General features: G+C 37.8%; 1 protein-coding gene across 1 annotated transcript in view; it reads right to left on the reverse strand.

Moving 5' to 3' along the window:
- The window catches only part of EOGT (EGF domain specific O-linked N-acetylglucosamine transferase), a 50,033-nt gene that overhangs the window by 24,040 nt on the left and 4,137 nt on the right, over positions 1 to 21,856 (reverse strand). Inside the window, 5 exon segments of the mRNA XM_036031003.1 lie at positions 272 to 316; positions 319 to 377; positions 14,420 to 14,526; positions 21,305 to 21,401; positions 21,751 to 21,853. Of these exon segments, the coding sequence (XP_035886896.1) occupies positions 272 to 316; positions 319 to 377; positions 14,420 to 14,526; positions 21,305 to 21,401; positions 21,751 to 21,853 (411 nt within the window).

A 21,856-nucleotide genomic window follows, 5' to 3' on the forward strand; every position in this document is an offset into this window, starting at 1 on the left:
AAATATCCAAATCAATAGGTATTCATGAAAATGAATAACATGACTTTTATTTTATGGAAAAAACTAAGGTGGACTTTTTGGCCAACCCAGTATCTCCCCATGTATATATGTACATGTACATACACATAGACAGATCCCACTCATCTGCACATGCATAGATGTATGTGTGAGTCTTTAAGTGTGTGTGTCTTAGAAAATTACACTTCACCACATCAGAGTCACAGATTTACTGAGCAAGGACAGAGCTGAAGCAGAGAGCAGTCCTACTCACCGTGTCCCACATCACAATGTACACATCTGTAGTAAAGGAATTTGTTGACAGTGTTGAGTGATGTAAAGATTGACAAAGTCACAGAAGTGGTGATACATGTTAACACCTAGCATTGTGAAAAGAAGTCTATGTTAATTAAGCCTGAAGAACAAATAATTATACAATTTTATTCTATATCTACTTATCATGTGATGGGCTTTAGTTGAAATAAATGAGAAAAAACTAGTTTTTTCCAAATGTGAAATAATCTACGCTCAGGTAATCCTCAATTTACAGATGGACTGGGTTCAAAAATTCACTTTAAAATTGGTTATTTAGCCTTGGCTGGTGTTGTTCAGTAGATTGAATGCCAGCCTGAGAACCAAAGGGTCAGTGGTTCAATTCCAAGTCTAGGGAACATGACTGGGTTGCAGACCAGGTCCCCAGTGCGGGGCACATGAGAGGCACCCACACATTGATATTCTCCCCCTGTTTCTCTCCATTCCCTCTGTCTAAAAATAAATACATAAAATCTTCAAAAAAAATAAAATTGGTTCTTTAGAAATCAGGAATGGATTTCTCCATATACACTAACTAACAATTGATCATTAAGTTTCCAGAACAAAAAATAACAGAAGTCTATTTAGCTCAGAATTAGGTAGAACTATAGGGCCATGAAGACTAATTGTTATTTTTTTAGGACCATTTAGTTTTAAAAATAAATTAGGTGACACCTGTTCATCACAGAATTATTGAAAATGACAGCAACTATGAAGGTTTTGGCATTTTTTTTTCCATTCCTGTATTTTCTTCCTATTTAAATACTACTATAATGTGCTTCTTGGGAAAATAACAGGGTCTGACACAAATAACACCCCTGTTTTATTACAAAATCATAAGCATGTATTTCTGTGTAATAACAGTATCATACTCAAGCACACTGTATGACATTTTAAGTGAAATGTTCAAATTAAAACTATAAATTATTACACCCATATTATTACCCTACCAACCACACTCAAGCAGGCATCTTCTGTTGTACCTTGTATTAGCCAACTATTGTTTAAAAGGGCTGAATGGGTATTTAGGAACTTCTGGCCAAGATGGAGGCATAGGCAGATACACCATGCCTCCCTAGCACAACCAAAAGAAGGACAACAACAATTTAAAATTAAAAAATAACCAGAACTACCAGAAAATAGAACTGTATGGAAGTCCAAAAAACCAAGGAGTTAAAAGAAAAATATTCATCCAGACTGGTAGGAGGGATGGAGGCAGCAGCTGGGGTGGAGAGGACTCATGGCAAGGCATCAGTTGGCAGATAGGGCAGTCCCACATCTGCGTATGGATAAACCAGGAGAAACAACTGGGGAGCAAGACAAACAACACAACCCAGGGATCCAGTGAGGGGAAATTAAGCCTCAAAACATCTGGGCCAAAAAACCAGTGGGTGTTGAAGTGGCAGGAGAAAATCCCAGCCTCACAGGAGAGGTCATTAAAGAGACTCACAGGGTCCTAGAATGTCACAAAACCACTTACCTGGGTATCAGCACCAGAAGGGCCCAATTTCCTTGTGAGTAGCGGAGGAAGTGACTGAAAGCCAGCTGACAGCTGAGCAAGTGGCATTGTACCCTCTCAGACCCCTCCCCCATACACAGTGCCACAGTTCCACAATGTGGGTTGCCCAGCCCTGGCAAATACCTAAGGCCTTGCCCCTTACTATATAACAGGCACACCAAGACAAAAAAAATATGCCCCAAATGAAAGAACAGATCAAAGCTCCAAAAAGAATACAATTAAGCAATGAAGAGATAGCCAACCTATCAGACGCAGAGTTCAAAACATTGGGAATCAGGATGCTCACAGAAATGGTTGAGTATGGTTGCAAAATAGAGGAAAAAGTGAAGGCTATGATAAGTGAAATAAAGGAAAATGTACAGGGAACCAACAGTGACAGGAAGGAAACCAGGACTCAGATCAACGGTTTGGAGCACAAGAAAAAAAAAATAAGCATTCAACCAGAATAGAACGAAGAAAAAAGAATTCAAAAAATGAGGAGAGGTTTAGGAACCTGTGGGACAACTTTTAACATTCCAACATCTGAATTCTAGGGGTGCCAGAAAGAGAAGAGGAGGAGCAAGAAATTGAAAACTTATTTGAAAAAATAATGAAGGAGAATTTCCCCAATCTGGTGAAGGAAATAGACTTCCAGGAAGTCTAGGAAGCTCAGAGAGTCCCAAAAAAGTTGGACCCAAGGAAGCACACATCAAGGCACATCATATTTACATTGCCCAAGATTAAAAATAAGGAGAGAAAAATAAGGAGAGTAATTACTACTTACTCAAAAGCAGTAAGAGGAAAGGGGACAGTTACCTCCAAAGGAGTTCCCATAAGACTATCAGCTGATTTCTCAAAAAGAAAGAAGTATTTGAAGTCATGACAAGCAAGGACCTACATCCAAGATTACTCTTTCCAGCAAAGCTATCATCTAGAGTGGAAAGGCAGATACAGTGCTTCCCAAAGGTCAATTTAAAGGAGCTGATCATCACCAAGCCCTTATATATGAAATGTTAAAGGGTCTTATCTAAAAAAAGAACAAAAATACAAACAGTGAAGTGACAATAAACACAACTAACAACTGAACCTAAAAGAACAAAACCAAAACCAAAACCAAAAATGAACTAAGCAAATAACTATAACAGTAACAGATTCACAGAAATAGAGATCACATGGAGGGTTATCAGTGGGGGGTGGGAGGATGGGGAAAAGGTACAGGGAATAAGAAGCATAAATGGTACATACAAAATAGGCAGGGGGAGGTTAAGAATAGTATGGGAAATGAAGAAGCTGAAGAACTTATATGTATGACCCATGGACATGAACTAAGTTGGGGGAATGATGGTGGGGGGAGGGTACAGGGCAGAGGAGAATAAAGGGGAGGAAAAAATGGGACAACTGTAATAGCATAATCAATAAAATATATTTAAAAAGAAAATATATAAAAGGGCTGTATGTCTCATGTTCTAATTGAAAGAGCATGCACTTTGTAAGTAGAAGAACTAGGTTGAATCCCAGCTCAGCCATTCATGAACCATGGTCTCAGGTAAGTTCTTAAAATCCCTAAGCTTCTCTACTATACTTAGGTGCCAGCTTTGTTAGTAGAAATGCAAAGATTATCTAAAATTGCTAGCTAGGGCCTGGTACACAGTGAAGCAATAAAGACTAGCTAGATCCTGCTAGGTCGGACAGACAGAGAAGAGCCAAAGTTCCCCAAGGTCATCATTAAAAAGAAACCAAGCAGTCCGGCCCCACCTCTGTTCCCAACCCCTAATTCAACCCCTAGATTTGCAACCTAGAAATATGCAAATCTAAACAGGATGAAATTTTAGGAACTGACATTTAAAACATGCACCTTAAAGATGAAAAAATGTTTATTAAAAGAAAAACAGTGTTCTTAAAAAAGCAGGTATCATGAACTACTCTGACATTATTCTCACAGTGAACAATCACACTGTGTACAAGAAATAAGAGCTAAAAAATACTCAGTTCTTTTTAGACAGGTACCTTAGATGGTTATTTGGAGGGGCTCCTTTTTTCATCCAGAGAGATCTTGACAAAGAGTGCATTTTTAAATAAACAAGAAAGAGAAAATTCTATTCTAGCAGAGCCTTTTTCCCCTGTTAGCCCATGGTGCATAGTAGCTCTCTCAGGTGTCATGCAGCAGGTTCACAACATGTACTGAGGGATGCAGCACACATAGAAGAGCACATGCGGTTAAGAGGACTTCTAAGGGAGGGGAAAATTCAGGCTCCACCCTCAAGAACTGTACTCCCTCACGACTCTTGTTCTTCAGTATGCTCATTCTCTCAATGTAAGAGTTATTATGAAAAGGAAACTGGAAGACAGCATAAGGCAGAAGAAAAATGTAGTTATAACTATAGGAAAGAAATGGAGCATGTCTACCCTTGCCAATTACTCCCCTTAACATACATTATTGCCTAGGTATCTCCACAAGTTTAGCAATTCACATATATTCAACCCTTTACAGGTGGATCAATACTTTCTTTGACCCTTTTTAATTTGTATATTTTAAAAATGAGGCAGGACAGCAAACGTAGCATTTTTACTTGTTCATTTCAAAACTTAAATTCGTTGATTTCTGAATGTAATACTTTGTGATATAAGAATTAGGACTTCATAAAACCACAATGAGATACCACTTCACACCAGTCAAAATGGCCATCATAAACAAATTAACAAGTGTTGGAGAGGATGTAGAGAAAAGAGAACCCTAGTGCACTGTGGTGGGGAATGCAGACTAGAACAGCCACTGTGGAAAACAGTATGGAATTTCCTCAGAAAACTAAAAACGGAACTGCCTGATGACCCAGCAATTCCACTGCTGGGATTATACCCTAAGAACCCGAAACACCAATTCAAAAGAACCCATGCACTCCAGTGTTCACAGCAGTGCACTAGGCAAGTGTTGGAAGCAACCTAAGTGCCCATCAGTAAATGAATGGATCAAAGACTATGGTACATCTACATGATGGAATACTATGCAGCACAAGAAAGAGGGAGCTCCTACCCTTCGAGACAGCATGGATGGAACTGGAGAGCATTATGCTAAGTGAAGTAAGCCAGGTGGGTGGTGAAAGACAAATGTCATATGATCTCATCTATAAGTAGAACCTAATCAAGCAAGCAAAATATAACCAAGACACTGAAATTGAGAACATACTGACAGTAACCAGAGGGAGGTGGGAGGGGTAATGGGGGGAAAAAAGAGGAAGGGTTTTCAGGAAAATGTACAAAGGACAAATGGACAAAACCAAAGAGGGGTAGGATCAAGGGTGGGGAGTAGGGATGGCTGGGTAGGGGGGGTAATGGAGGGAGTAAAATGGAGACAACTGTACTTGAACAACAATAAATAAAAATAAAATAAATAAAATAAAAGAATTATGACTTCAGAGGCAGAACACATTAAAATATGATCAATAAATTATATCAATTCTAAATATTCACTGTAAGCCCAGCCTCTCAAAACTTTGATATGATGTGGCATTGTAATCCTCAACCTATTGTAATGAGCAGGAGTATAGCCAATTTATGTTTCTTCTCTGCAGGACAAATCGTTCACAAAGTTAAAACTGTGCTTGTAGGTTGGAATAAGACGGTATATGCATAAATGGGAAAACCATTGTAATTTCTACTCTTTCCCAAGAATATATGGCAAATCCATCTTCCAGAGGAATGTTAAGTTCATATCAGTCATGGAAATAATATCAGAACAGTTTGTCAATGAGGTCATGGACATTCCTTTCCTGCCCACAGTATACAAATTGCTTTATTTTGAAACAAGTTCTAATGAGGATCAATCTACACCAAGAGATTAGAGAAAGATGATGGGATAAATTTAGTTACAGCAGTATATATACACATTCTTCTCTCACCTTTTGATTCCGATTGAGTTATCTGATACAAATATAAAGGTTTCTTCTAAAATACTCAAGTATGAAAGCCCTTCAGGGAAAGAGAGAAAAGATGGCAGAGGATGTGAATGGAAGTCACACTGACCTCCTCCCAGGACCAATCTTGAGTTACAATTTCACTTTGGCGAAACCATCCGGAACAAACAACTGACCAATGGCCAGAGAGAAGCATAGAACTTTGGACATACAGAACCGGCCTTCGGCACAACCGGTTGTGGTAAGGAGCTTGGCAGAGACGCGAGAGGGCTGGCTGAGCCCTCACAGGTGTCAGCGCCAGTGGGATAATTTAAGCGGCCTGTTGGATCACCAAGAAGATTGGGGTCTCTAAACGCTAAGCTAGGATACCCAGCCTAGAACACCAGAGCCAAAAAAGTACACAGATAACAACCAGTGGAAAAAGCAGCAGGGTTGCTCTCTGCCAGAGACAGACAGTTGGAGATGTGCAAGGGCTGTGTTAAAGGGCCCCTACCCACAAATTTTCATTTGCAGCCCACTTATCCAGGGCTCAGGCAAGGTAGGGGCAGAGTGGACTAGAGATGCTTGAGGAAAAACTGAGTACAGAGGCCTTGGGGAGAGAACTGAGAGAATAGCCCCCTGGGATTCCGGTGCTGAGTCATGCCCTAGACAACAGGCAGCCTTTGTGCTCAGGCAGATCACTCCCTCCCAGTGGCAGTAGCCCAAGAGAAGCAATGGCCTCAACCTAAGGAGGGTCTCTGCCCTGGCCCTTTGGTGCTTAAGCCTGACCTGCTGAGTTCTAATGACCAAACCAACCAAGGAAATAGCCAGAGACAGTAGATCACTGGCAAAGGATGGACAAGAGGGGACTACAGAAACTTGAGGAGGAAAGACTGGGGACAGAGGCTTTGGGGAGAGAACTGACGAACGTACGAAGTAGCGCAGGGCTCAAGTGCTGAGACAACAATCATCCTGATACACAGCAATTATCCTGCTCAAGCAGCAGCAGCTACCTGAGGGAAAACATCTGCAGGAGGGACTCAGCCCCACCCTACGGGGCTTAAATCTGACTGCTGAATGCAGAGTTATCATATTAACAATTGAAAGAGACAGTCAGTGACAGGCAGATCACTGGAAGTATCCAACAGGCTAAGGCCAGACAGGGTCAACATCTGACATCAGAGGCAGATACAGAAAGAAAAAAAAAACTGGTAAACACAACGAGACTACCGATACAGAAGCCACTATGGTATCCTTCATGATATGTGATATTTTCTTTCCTGCACAGCTTATAACATTCATTTCTTGTCCAGCGAATTTGTTATACAATAAGTCACTAGATTTATACTATAGTGTATTTCAATCCAATATTTTGCCCCTCCTTTCTCTTAGCCCATCTTACCTTCCTCTTTCTTTGTAATATTTCATTTCAAATTTGGTTTTCTCTCTCTAGCTACAACTTGTTTCCATTCCACACTCTTAGTATTTCTCCCTTGACCAGACACTAAAAATGAATTTCTCTTCTCAAGAGTTCATTTCATATCCTTTTGCCAGCTATTAAAATACCAGCATTCTCTCTACACTTATAACAAACTGCTAGTTGGTTGTGTGGGTAGGGTAGTTATACATGTTTTTTTCAAGGTTATCCCTAGAGCTTCACTAATTCTGTATTTCAAATGACAAATTTTATTGGACCACCTCTCCTATTCCTTTTTTCTTTCTTTACTTAAATTTTAATTATGCCATCATAGCATACTTTTTTCTTTTCTTTTTTTGTAGTTCTTATATTTCTCTTTTACCCTGCCCTTTTATTTTTCTTATTCTCCTTTTTTCTTTTCATTATACCCCAAATTTTAATTTTTCCTTCACTTAGTCTAGTTTTGTCCCTTACTCTTGGTATTCCCTCTCCCTCCATCATTACAAAACCACTGTCCATTCTGCTAAACATCTCTTACACTTTTCTTTGTTTCTTTTTTCCCTCTTATTCCATACCACCTATATTAATTTAGCTTGTTTGTTGTTGATCGGTACTCTGGTGGATCTTTCTCTCCAATTTGACTCCTATATTTTTATTAATTATTTAATATTTTTCCTTCCTTTTTCTTTCTCTGTAACACTTTATTTTATTTTATACTATTTTAATTTCTGTTAAACTAACATTATACACTTCCCTCTCATACTCCATTCCACACTCATAACTCCCTTTCTTTATACATGAGGTACAACTATACCTTCTCTCCTTCCATTGCTCCAACTCCCAACTCTTATTAGTGCTCCTCCCTCTACCCTCTCAAAGTAATTTTTCTTTAGTAGGGTCATCTCATATCCACTCTCTTTTCTTATAATAGTCTTAGTCTCATTACACCCTTATTAATGCTGGTTCATTTGGTATTGATAGTGGGATTGTTGGGGGGGAGCTATAGTTGTTAGTGTGGGTTTGTTTCTTGGGCTCTGTGGTTTCATTCAGGGCTCTGTGCTTGCCTGCACAACAGTGCACAGACGTGGTGGGCAAAGTGATCTTAAGTCAATCAGCAAAAGAGAAGGACCCCAAGAAAGACCGATCCAACAACAATCAAAATCCAATTATATCCAAAAAACAAGCATAAAAGGCATAAAGGAGATCCCAAGAACATCAAGTTCAGGTGATCAGGGAGACTGAACCATGTATCTAACAGGCTTCTCACCATAGAAGTTCACACCACCAAGTCAGAAAACTCAAAACAGATCAATTTAAGCAACAAAAGCAAATAAGAAGAGTACTACAAACAATGGGAAGACAAAGAAACAAACCCCAATCTAAAGGAAAGGAGGAATCCTCAGAAGGAATGCTAAATGAAATAGATGTAACTCAATTATCAGATATTGAGTTCAATACAATGGTTATAAGGAAGCCCAATGAGCTCAGTGTGAACTACCAAAGCTACAGGGAAATTATCAGGAATTTACTGCAAACTATGTCAGAAAAAAAGGGACACAGAACAATCAACAAGGGCCAAGAAGAAATGAAGAATATAATTTCAAAATTAAAGAATACAGTAGAAGGAATCAAAATCAGGCTGGATGAAGCAGAAGATCGGATCAGTGAGCTACAGGACAAAGTACAAAAAACCTCCCAAAAATAGCAAGAAAAGAAAAAAGACTAAAAAAAATGAAGAGGAATTAAGGGAAATGCAGGACAACATGAACGAAATAATATCCATATAACAGGGATACCAGAAGGAGAAGAAGAGGGAGCAAGGCATAGAAAACCTGTTTGAAAAAGTAAGGATGGAAAATTTCCCTAATTAATGAGAGAAGCTACACAAGTCCAGGAAGCAGAGAGGGACCCAATTCAAGAGGACCCCAAAGAGGCCCACTGCAAGACACATAATTAAAATGACAAAATTTAAAGACAAAGAGAGAATCTTACAGGCAGCAAGGGAGAAACAGAAAGTAACATACACGGGAGCCCCAATAAGGCTAGCAGCTGACTTCTCAACAGAAACACTCCAAACCAGAAAGAGAGTGGCAAGAATATTCCAAGCAATGAAAAACAAAGGCCTGCAACAAAGACTATTCTATCCAGCAAAGCTTACAATTAAATGGAAGGCCAAATAAAAGTTTCCCAGACAAAAAAAGCCTCAAAGAATACACCTCCACCAACCAGCACTGCAAGATATGCTAAAGGTACTGCTTTAAGAAGAGGAAGGAAAACAGTGAAAAAGAAAGGAATGGAAAGTACAAAGGAAATAAAATGGCAGTGAATAAGTACCTATCAATAATACCTTAAATGTAAATGGATTATATGCTCCAATCAAAAGAAAAAGGGTAGCAGAATGATTAAAAAACATTACCCACACATATGCTGCCAGGAGACCCATCTAAGAACAAAAACCTACACAGACTGAAACTGAAGGGCTGGGAAAAATATTCCATCCCCCACCGGCAGGAAAAAAGTCCAGGGTAGCAATACTTATATCCGACAAAATACTTCAAACAAAGGCCATAAAAGAGTCCCAGAAGGACACTTCATAATACTCAAGTGAAGAATCCCTTAAGAAGACACGAACATTATAAAATATATGCACCCAACACATAAGGAAAATTTGCAGGACTTCAAGAAAGATACAGACAGCAACACAACATATACTAGAGAATTTCAACACCCCCACTGTCAAAAATGAATGGAACTTCCCCAAAAGTATCAACAACGATATTGTGGCATTGAACAATGCCCTGGATGAAATGCACTTAACTGATATATAGAGAGCCTTTTATCCCAAAGAAGCTAAATACACATTCTTTTCAAATGCACATGAACATTTTCCAAAGATAGACCACATGACAGGACACAAAACAAGCCTCAACAAATTCAAGAATATTGAAATCATAGAAAGCATCTTCTCAGACCACAAGGGCCTGAAACTAGAAACCGACCTGAAGGAAAAAACTCAAAAATACTCAAACTCATGGAGATTGAATAGCATGCTATTATACAATGAATGGGTTAAGAATGAAATCAAGGAAGAAATCACAAAGTTTCTTGACACAAATGAAAATAAACTCACAACAGTCCCAAATGTATGGGACACAGCAAAGGCAGTCCTGAGAGGGAAGTTCATAGCAATACAGGACTACCTAAAAAAGATAGAAATATTCCAAATAAACAACCTAACCCTACATCTACAAGAACTGCAGGAACAACAACAAAGATAGCACAGGTCAAGTAGAAGGAAGGAAATAACCAAGATCAGAGAATTACATAACATAGAGACTAAAAAAACAATTCTAAGGATCAATAAATCCAGGAGCTGGTTTTGAAAAGATAAAAAATATCAACAAGACTTTAAGCAGACTCATCAAGAAAAAAAGAGAGAGGTCCCAAATAAACATACTCAGAAACAAAAGAGGAGATATTATAACTGACACCACAGAAATACAAAGGATTGTAAGAAATTATTATGAAGATCTATATGCCAAGAAATTTGAAAACCTAAGTAAAGTGGACAAATTTCTAGAAAAATATAATCTTCTAAAACTCAGTGAAAAAGGAGAAAGCCTGAAAAGACAAATAACAGCTGATGAAATCAAAGCAATAATCAAAAAACTCCCGCCCTGGCTGGCATAGCTCAGTGGATTGAGCGCGGGCTGGGAACCAAAGTGTCCCAGGTTCAATTCCCAGCCAGGGTACATTCCTGGGTTGCAGGCCATAACCCCCAGCAACCGCACATTGATGTTTCTCTCTCTCTCTCTCTCTATCTCCCTCTCTTCCCTCTCTAAAAATAAATAAATGTAAAAAATTTAAAAAAAAACAACAAAAAAAACCAAAAAAAAAACTCCCAACACACAAAAGCCCTGAATTGGATGGTTTCACACAATTTTACAAAACATTTAAGGAAGAGCTAACCCCTATCCTTCACAGACTTCTCCAAAAACTCCAAGAAGACTGAAGACCCCCAAACTCTTTTTATGAAGCCAGCATCATCCTAATCCCAAAACCAGATAAAGACACAACAAAGAAAGAAAACTGCAGGCCAATAATGCTGATGAACATAGACGCTAAAATCCTCAACCAAATATTGGCAAACCACATCCAGCAATACATTAAAAAGATCATACACCATGACCAGGTGGGATTCATCCCAGTGATGCAAGGATGGTACAATAGTCACAAATCTATACTCATAATACATCAAATAAACAAAAGCAAAGACAAAATCACATGATCATATCAAAAGATGCAGGAAAAGCATTTGATAAGGTACAGCACCCATTTTGATAAAAACACTCAGCAAAGTGGGAATAGAGGGAACATTCCTCAACATAATAAAGACCATACATAAGAGACCAACATCATGCTCAATGGGCAAAAACTAAAATCTTTCCCACTAAGATCAGGAACAAGACAAGGATGTTCACTTTCACCACTTCTCTTCAACACAGTATTTATTGGAAGTCCTAGACACAGCAATCAGACAAGAAGAAGAAATAAAAGGCATTCAAATTGGAAAGGAGGAAGCAAAATAGTCAGTTTTCAGATGACCCGATAGTGTACACAGAAAACCCTACAGACTCCAGCAAAAAACTACTTGACCTGGTAAGTGAGTTTGGAAAAACAGCAGGATACAAGATCAATATTCATAAATTGAAGGCATTTGTGTACACCAACAATGAAATATTAGAAACAGAAACCAGAAAAAAAATCCCATTCGCTATGGGAACAAGAAAAATAAAATACCTAGGAATAAACCTAACCAAGGAGGTAAAAGACCTGTACTCGGAAAACTATACAACACTGAAGAAAGAAATTGAGGAAGACAAAAATAAATGGAAGCATATCCATTTTAATCCACGTTCATGGATTAAAAAATTAACATCATCAAAATATTCATACTACCCAAAGCAATTTATAGATTCAACGCAATCCCTATGAAAATACCAATGACATATTTCACAGATATAGAACAAACACTTCCAAAATGTATATGGAACTATAAACAACCATGAATAGTTGCAGGAATTTTAAGCAAGGAGAAGAAAGTAGGTGGGATCACCATACCTGACATCAAACTATATTACAAGACCACTGTAATCAAAACAGTCTGGTACTGACATAAGAATAGATGCATAGATCAATGGAACAGAATAGAGAGACCAGAAATAAACTGAGTCTCTATGGTGAATTAATATTCAACAAAGCGGGTAGAAACATAAAATTGAATCAAAATATCCTCTTCAACAAATGGTGTTGGGACATCTGGACAGCTACATGCAAAAAAATGAAACTCATACACCAACTTATGCCATACACAAAAATAAATTCAAGGTGGATAAAAGAATTAAATATAAGTTGTGATACAATTAAAGTCCTAGAACAAAAGATAGGCAGGAAAATCTCAGATATTCCACACAGCAATATTTTCACCAATATGTCCCCTAGAGCAAGGGACATAAAGGAAAGAATAAACAAATGGGACTTCATCAAAATAAAAAGCTTCTGCATGGCTAAAGAAAACATTAAATGAAAAGGGAACCAAATGTATGGGAAAACATATTTGCCCATGATATCTCGGGCAAGGGTTTGATCTCCAAAATATACAAAGAACTCACATGACTCCACACCAAGAAGACAAACAATCCAATTAAAAATTGGGCATAGGACCTGAACAGACACTTCTCCAAAGAGGATACACAGAGGATCTGGAGACATTTGAAAGAATGCTCAGCATCACAAGCCATCAGAGAGATGTAAATTAAAATTACAATGAGATATCACTTCACATCAGTCAGAATGGCCATCATAAACAAATTGAAAAATGATAAGTGTTAGAGAGGTTGCGGAGAAAAGGGAACCCTAGTGCACTGTTGGTGGGAATGCAGACTGGTACAGCCACTGTGGAAAACAGTATGGAATTTCCTCAGAAAAGTAAAAATGGAACTGCCCTTTGACCCAGCAATTTAACTGCTGGGATTATATCCTAAGAACCCTGAAACACCAATCCAAAAGAACCTATGCACCCAAATGTTCACAGCAGCACAATTTACAATATCCATGTCCTAGAAGCAACCTAGGTGCCCATCAGTAAGTGAGTGGATCAATAAACTATGGTACATTTACATAATGGAATACTATGTAACAGAAAGAAAGAGGGAGCTCCTACCCTTCGCAACAACATGTATAGAACTAGAAAGTATTATGCTAAGTGAAGTAAGCCAAGTGGTGAAAGACAAATACCATATTTTCTCACCTATAAGTGGAACCTAATTATCAAAACAAAATGGCAAGCAAAATATAGCCAGAGGCATTGAAATCGACAACAAACTGACAGTAACCAGAGGGGACGGGAGAAGGAAATAATGTAGGAAAGAATGGAAAGGGACATAAATGAACATGAATGAGGGACCCATCGATGGAGTCAAGGGGGGAGTGGGATTGAGGGTGGGAGGTTGGCTTGGGTAGGGCAGCAGAAAGTGGTAGTGGGAAAATGGAGACAACTGTATTCGAACATCAATTAAAAAAGGAAAATAAATAAAAAAAATAATAAAATAAAATAAAGTAGTACCCCTATACTTTATACTGTGCAGTATGGCTCAGTGCATTGAATGCCAACCTGTGAACTAAAGGGTCGCCAGATCTATTCCCAGTCAGGGCACATACCTGGGTTGTGGGCCAGGTCCCCAGTTGGGGGCACACGAGAGGCAACCACACACTGATGTTCTCTCACTCTCTTTCTCCCTCCCTTCCCCTTTCTCTAAAATAAATAAATAAAAATTTTTAAAAAATACTCAAATATTAAATTAAGGGAAATTCAAACAAATGAAGGGAAATTCAAACAAATTCACTTCTTCAGAGAGGAAAGCACAAAGCAAATCCACTGTTTAATATTATACTGCTTCCCAAAAAGTCACAGGAAATCACTACATGTGTATATCAAAAAAGTAACAAAGTCTCATTAATAAATTATAGCCCTAGTTGGTGTGGCTCAGTGGATTGAGCATGGGCCTTCAAACCAAAGGGTTGCTGGTTCAGTTCCCAGTCAGGGCACATGCCTGCGTGGTGGGCCAGGTTCCCAGTAGGGGGCACACAAGAGGCAACCACACATTGATGTTTTCCCTCTCTGTTTCTCCCTCCCTTCCCCTCTGTCTAAAAATAAATAAATTAAATAAATAAATAAATAAATAAAATCTTTTAAAAAATAAAATTAAAATAAATAAATAAATTATAGTCAAATTAACTTCTCACCTGCATCCAATTTCATGAAGTAGGTTGGCTTTTCAATAACAATGTCACATTTAGCATCTTCTATAGGTCTGAAGTTGAGCTGAGTATAGCTTTGGAGCTCCGCAAACCTGAAAGTATGAATTGGGAGATACTTTCAGAGTGATTCTCCTGAACATCCTACTGCAACATTGTCACTTAAGATCTCTTCATTTGGGTAATTTTATTTCTAGAATAGGCACTTAGGAAGACATGTGGAACTTCTCAAACTTACTAACACATAACTTGATATTGATTTTAATGTTGAGATAAGGAACAAAAATGATTTTAAATTTTAGTGCAACATACACTGGTAACTTTCTAACAAACTGGTAACAAAGAAGAAATTTATACATTAAGTTGGCTAAATCATCTACCAGTACAGTGGGAAGATTCAAAAAGGTTTCCCGGAGTCTGAGGAGTCTCAGAAGTAACACTGACCCAGAGGCTCTCTTGGCATAGACTTCTTGGATTCTGAGAAAGACAGCATTCCAAAAATTATCCGGTAAAAAAGAGGGAATAGAGGGAGCATATCTCAACATAACAAAGGCCATATAGGAAAAACCTGCAGCCAACATCATATTAAATGGACAAAAACTAAAAGAATTCCCTTAAGATCAGGAACAAGATGGGGATGTTCACCTTCACCTCTCTTCTTCAATATAGTACTGGAAGTTTCTAGCCACAGTGATCAGACAAGAAGACATAAGAGACATACATATTGGAAATAAGGAAGTAAAACTGCCATTATTCATACATGACATGATAGTGTACATAGAAAACTCTACAGGCTCCACCAAAAAACTGCCAGATCCAATAAATTAATTTGGCAAAGTAAATGGATAAAAAGTCACTACTCAGAAATCAATGGCATTTTTATACACCAATAATGAACTATCAGAAAGAGAAACTAAGAAAACAATCCCATTTACTATTGCAACAACAACAACAAAATAAAGTACTTAGGAATAAGTTTAACCAAGGAGACAAAAAAAACCTGTACTCAGAAAACTATACAATGCAAAAGAAGGAAATAAACTATTGAAGAGAACACAAATAAGTGGAAGCATATATCATGTTCATGGATTGGAAGAATTAATATCATTAAAATGTCCATACTTCCCAAAGCAATCTATAGATTCAATGCAATTCCTATTAATATATCAATGGCACACTTCACAGAATGAGAACAAATATCCCAAAAAATTCATATGGGACCAAAAATGACCCTGAATAGCCTCAGCAATTTTGAGAAAGAAGAACAAGGTTGGTGAGATCACAACACCTTATCAATCTATACTACAAGGCTCCTGTAATCAAAACAGTCTGGTACTGGCATAAGAACACACACATAGATCAATGGAACAGAATAGAAAGCCCAGAAATAAACCCATATCCCTAAGGTCAATTAATATTTGACAAAGGAGGCAAGAGCATACAATGAAGACAGTCTCTTCAAACAAAAAAAGAGAGAGAGACAGTCTCTTTAATAAATGGTGTTGGGAGAACTGGACACTAATACATGCCAAAAAATAAAATTAGGCTACTATGTTATACCATACGCCAGAATAAACTCAAAATGGATAAAGACAAATGTAAGTCACAATACCATCAAAATCCTGAAAGAAAACATAAGCAGTAAAATTTCAGCTATCTCATGCAGCAATATTTTGCTGACAAATCTCCTAGGGCAAGGAAAACAAAGGAAATAATAAGCAAATGGGACTACATCAAATTAAAAAGCTTCTGCACAGCTAAAGAAACCATCACCAAAATGAAAAGGGAATCCACTATATGGAAGAACATATGTGCCAATGATACACTGGACAAGGGTTTAATCTCCAAACTATATAAAGGACTTATATGACTCAACACCAGAATACCAACAATCCAATTAAAAAATGGGCAAAGTACCTGAATAGACACTTCTCCAAGGAGGACACACACAGGGCCCATAGACATATTAAAAAAATGCTCAATATCACTAGCCATCAGGGACATGAAAATTAAAACCACTATGAGATATCACCTGACACCTGTCAGAATGGCCATCATTAATAAATCAACAAACAACAAGGACTAAAGATGTAGATAAAAGAGAATCCTAATCTGCTTATGGTAGGAATGCATATTAGTGCAGCCACTGTGGAAAACAGTATGGAATTTCATCAAAAAATTAAGAATGGAACTGCCTTTTAATCCAGCAATTCCACTGCTGGGAATATATCCTAAGAATCCCAATTTCAAAGAATATATGCACCTCTATGCACTAGCCAAGATTTGGAAATAGCCTAAGTGCTCGTCACTAAATGGGTGGATTACAAAACAGTGGTACATTTACACAGTGGAATACCAGGGAGCAGTAAAAAAGAAGGAATTCTTACCTTTGGGACAAAATAGATGGAACTGTAGAATATTAATGCTAAGTGAAATAAGCCAGTCATTGGAGGACAAATACCATATGATCTCACTTATAAGTGGAATCAAATGAACAAAATAAACTAAAGGGCAAAACAGAACCAAAGGCATAGAAACATAGAAACAAACAAACAAACAAACAAACAAACAAAAAAAGAAACATAGAACAGACTGAAAGATAGAACATAGAAACATAGAGCAGCTGTAAGAGGGAAGCAAGGGGAGGGGAGGACTGGTTGGAAAATAGGGAAGGGATTAGTCAAAAAACATTTATGAATGACCCACAGACATGAACGATGGTGGGGGGATTAACTATGGGAATGAGGGATGGGCTGGACGGAGGGGAGCAAAAGGAGAAAAATTGGGACAACTGTAACAGCACAAACAATAAAATATTTAAATTTAAAATTAAAAAAAAAAGAATTACCCAGTGTCTTGGAAAGATAGCAGACAGCTACATTTCCCAGAAGAAAGGAAAGCCTTTTTCTTAGAAAACATCTTTGAAAGACACATGGCACAGGTTTCTTCCATGTAAAAGAAGACAATCACAAGCATGTGACAAGAGATATTTAGAGTTGCCCTGGCTGGTGTGGCTCAGTGGATTGAGTGCTGGCCTGCAAACCAAAGTGCTACCGGTTTGACTCCCAGTCTAGGGCATATGCCTGGGTTGCAGGCCAGGTCCCCAGTAGGAGGGGCACAAGAGTCAACCACACATTGATGTTTCTTTCCCTCTCTTTCTCCTTCCTTTCTCCTCCATAAAAATAAATAAATAAAACCTTTTTTTAAAAAAAGATATTTAGAGTTAACTTAAAGATCATTTGTAATACTTCATCTTTGAAACCACGTGTGATGTAAAACAAGTATCAAACAGATCCTTTTAAAACACACAATGCTAAATTACTGTGGTTTCTAAAATCTGTCCACAAATTCTTTGATAATTTTCCCTTCAAGGGGAGGAGTTTAATTCCCTTCCCTTGAGTGTGGGCTGGACTTAATGATTCATTTCTAATGAACACAATGTGGCAGAAGTGATGGTGTGTCATTTCTGAGATTGGAGCACACAAAGACTAAGACCTCCACTGGGCATGCTGTCTCTCTGTTTCTCCTTCTCCCCATCCCTCCTCCCTGCACCTCCTCTTCTCATCTCTATCTCTGTATCTCTATCTCTATCTCTATCTCTATCTCTGTCTCTATCATCTCTATCTCTTTCACCAAGGGCTCTCTTGGGAATCCTGGCTACTGGGTTCTGTGAGACTTAGAAGAGGCCCACACAGGCAAAGAAATGACACTCCTAACAATAGCCAGAGAAAAACTAAAACTTATTCAAAGATTAGTCAACAAAAAGCTCATTTAAATTTGAGTTAAGAGGGCCTGTAGGGGGTAGTTTTCATGCCCTACCACTCATGACCAATCATCCCAAACAGGAAAAGATATACTGTCCATTTCCATAGGAAGATGTTCTACTAGCTACTACTACAACAGTAAGAAGGATTTTCTCACTTAGGAACCCACTCAACCAATGAAAGATGGTTACAACTCAGCCAATGAAAAGCTGCTACACTTTGAACTCCCAGTTTCTCCCAGTAGGCTCTTTGTTGACAACAACCCTGTAAACTCACCCTTTTCTCTATAAAATAATGTTCCTCTCCTTTGTTCTCTAGACTTGGGCATAGGTCACCATTAGTCTGCATGTCCTTAATTTATATTTTTTTAATTCCCAAATAAACCTATTTTGCTAAAGAAATATCAAGCCATTTGTTTGTTAGCACTTACAACAATGTGCCTGAGCTTAGAAACAGATTCTCCAGGTCCAGGTGAATCTAGAGATGACTACAGCCCTCGTCAACCACCGAACTGGGACCTTGTAGGAGACCATGAGCCAGAACCACCCGGCTTGGCTGCCTCCAAAATCTGACCATCAGAAACTTCATAAGAAAATGAATGTTTGTTGTCTTAAAATGCTCCATTTTGGAGTAATTTGTCACACAGCAATAGATAATAATTACAATATACTCTACAGCAGGCATATTTGGAGTAAAATATTGCACAGCAATAAATAACTGATACAAATACACCCTAGGAAACTACCATGTGGAACTAGATATCAAAATGGCTAGGCATAAAAATGCCCACTAGAATACAGGAACTCCTATGCAAAACTCTGTTAAGTCAAAGAAGATACTGCATTGTGGACTAAAAAATGCTATACAAATGTATAGTAGATTATTATCCTGAAGGATTTGCTTACAATGAATGTTTGACCTTAAAAGTTAACATAAGAGTATCCTATGTGACTTGTGGTATTGTGAGTTATAATATTACAACATTAGGCCTTACTCTCCATCTTTCTGGCATAGAGCTCATAAAACCTTTCTGATTTCTAAGGTGATGAGAGCCATACAGGTCTCTTTTGTTATGTTAATTAGGTAGCTTTTGGACCACCCTTAAGTTGGGGGCTGATTGCCAGAAGAACCAATGGTGTGATTAGAGGTTTGGAATGTTCAATCCTGCCTCTTGACCTCTGGAGAAAGGAAGAAGGATAGAGGTTGAATCAATGAGTGGTCAATGATTTAATCAACAAAGCCTATATAACAAAGCCTCCATAAAAAACTAAAAGACGAGCTTCTGGGTAGGGGAACACTTAGAGATTTGGAGAGACTGGTGTGCCTGGAGAAGTCGAGGAAGCTCTAAACCCTTCCCCATACCTTGCCCTATGCACCTCTTCCATCTGACTGTTCCTCATTCTATATTCTTTTATAATAAACCATTTAATAAGGAAAATGTTTCTCAAAGCTCTATGAACTGCTCTAGCAAACTAAACCCAAGAAGGGGATCATTAGAACCTCCAATCTATTTCTGATCAGTCAGAAGCACAAGTGACAACCTGGGCTTGAGACTGAGGCCTGAAGGGAGCTGCAGTCTTGTGGGACTGAGCCCTTAACCTGTGGGACAGCGTATCAGAATTGAATTGAGCTGTAGGACACCCAGATGGTTTCAGAGACTTGTTTGGTGATATGTGGAAACCACCCCCACACATCAAAATTGACTGCTCAGAACCTCAGACTATAAAGAAGTGGCATGAGAGTTTCTTTGGGATATCCTGATTGTGGTAGTGGTTACACGTACCTAGACGTGTGATACAAATTTCATAGAACTAGATATCAAAAAAAAAAATGAGAGCATATATAAGCACTGGTAAAATCCAAATGTGTTCATTATTAACATTGCACCAATGTGATTTTCATGGTTTTGATCATTGAGGTATATTATTTATATAAGATGTCATCATTAGAGGAAGTCAGGATAAGGGTACAATGGAAACTCCTTTTATTATGTTTAAACTTCTATGGGTCCAAAAGTATTTTAAAATAAGTTGTTTTAAATTACCCTTGTTCCTTAATTTCTAGAGATGGTAAATTTCTTGATAGACCATAGAAATAGTTTAATTTTGAAAAAGTTTTTAAATCAAAATGTATTCTCCAGTTTATATAAAGTTCAAAAGGTTGATCAATTGGTATCGAAAGTCAGGATGCATTTGCCTTTGGACAGGAGGATGGGGTTGTGACTAGAAGAGAACCTGGGGTGCTGATGAGGGTCTATTTCTGACCTGGGTAACAGTGACACAGGTAAATTCACTCACTCATAATTCAAATGTGTACCTTTCTATATGCCTGTTACATACTTCAATAAATGTGTATTTCTTTTTTAAAAAAGTATATTCCCCCAAACACATATTTCAATAATGAGGAGTTAATAAAAATTCATTTTTAAACTAATTTTTCTTTTATTAGCAATCAGTAAGCACTATATCATACTTCTTAATATTTTATAAACATATAATACTACACAGCAGTAAATAATGAATTCTTATCTTTGCAACAGCATGGATGGAACTGGCGTCTATTATACTAAGTGAAATAAGCCAGTCAATGAAAGACAAATACCATATGATCTCATTTATAGATGGAATCTAATGAACAAAATTAATGACCAAAATAGAATCAGAGACACAGAAACATGGAACAGACTGACAGCTATAAGAGGGGAGGGGGATGCAGGGACTGGTCGAAAGAAGGTGAAAGGATTAATCAAAGAACATATATGCATGACCCATGGAACGGTGAGGGGACTGACAGTGGGAAAGGGGGGCAGGATGGGTGGAGGAGGCAAAATAGGAAAAATTAGTACAACTGTAATAACATAAATAATAAAATATTTAACAGGAAAAAATAAAAACATAAACAAAATAGAAAAAAACATTTAATTCAGATATAACTGGCAGATTCACCCTGTAGCCATCACTCCCCAAATTCATACCAAATTATTCACAAATGAAGTAAATTTTCCATTTGAAAGTCCTTACCAAAATCTGCAAGTGCCAGAAATAAAGGCAAATTTTTTACAAACATAATAAAAACAAAACAAAACAAAACAAAACAAAAAGAACCTCACCAAGACTGTAAAGGGCTTTTGCGCTGACCTTCCGACATTAATGTATGAATGTCAAGTTTACAGTGTCCTCCAATTTCACCAGTCTGGAGAAAATCTTCTTTAAAATCTGATGGGTAATAAAAATTAAATTGAGTTTGGAAAATTTTTTCATGACTCAAGCTCATGAGTTGTAACCAAAATGATTTACTAATTTCCAAAACTGGTTTTCCATCAGAATTTAACTCTTTATAATAGAACATTTCAAATATATACAAAAGTAGCAGAACGGCATAGGAAGCTGATGGACCTACAATTCAGCTTCACAATCGTCAACTCATGACCAATATGAGTCTTCCATCCTCCACCTGTCCTCAACCTCATTGCCATATCAGTACAAAGCAAATACAAGGTATATTCCTGGACTTGAAAATACTACAGAATTTCCATTAGATTTTAACATCAACCACTTAAATACCTGTCATGGTTTCTCTTGATGTTTCTTAAATCAAGATAGAGATTGACTGCTCTGCAATACTGAAGGTAACGGGAACATACCAAACTTGAGTCATTCTA

Source organism: Phyllostomus discolor, chromosome 7 (genome assembly GCF_004126475.2).
Source record: "Phyllostomus discolor isolate MPI-MPIP mPhyDis1 chromosome 7, mPhyDis1.pri.v3, whole genome shotgun sequence".
Taxonomy (NCBI): domain Eukaryota; kingdom Metazoa; phylum Chordata; class Mammalia; order Chiroptera; family Phyllostomidae; genus Phyllostomus; species Phyllostomus discolor.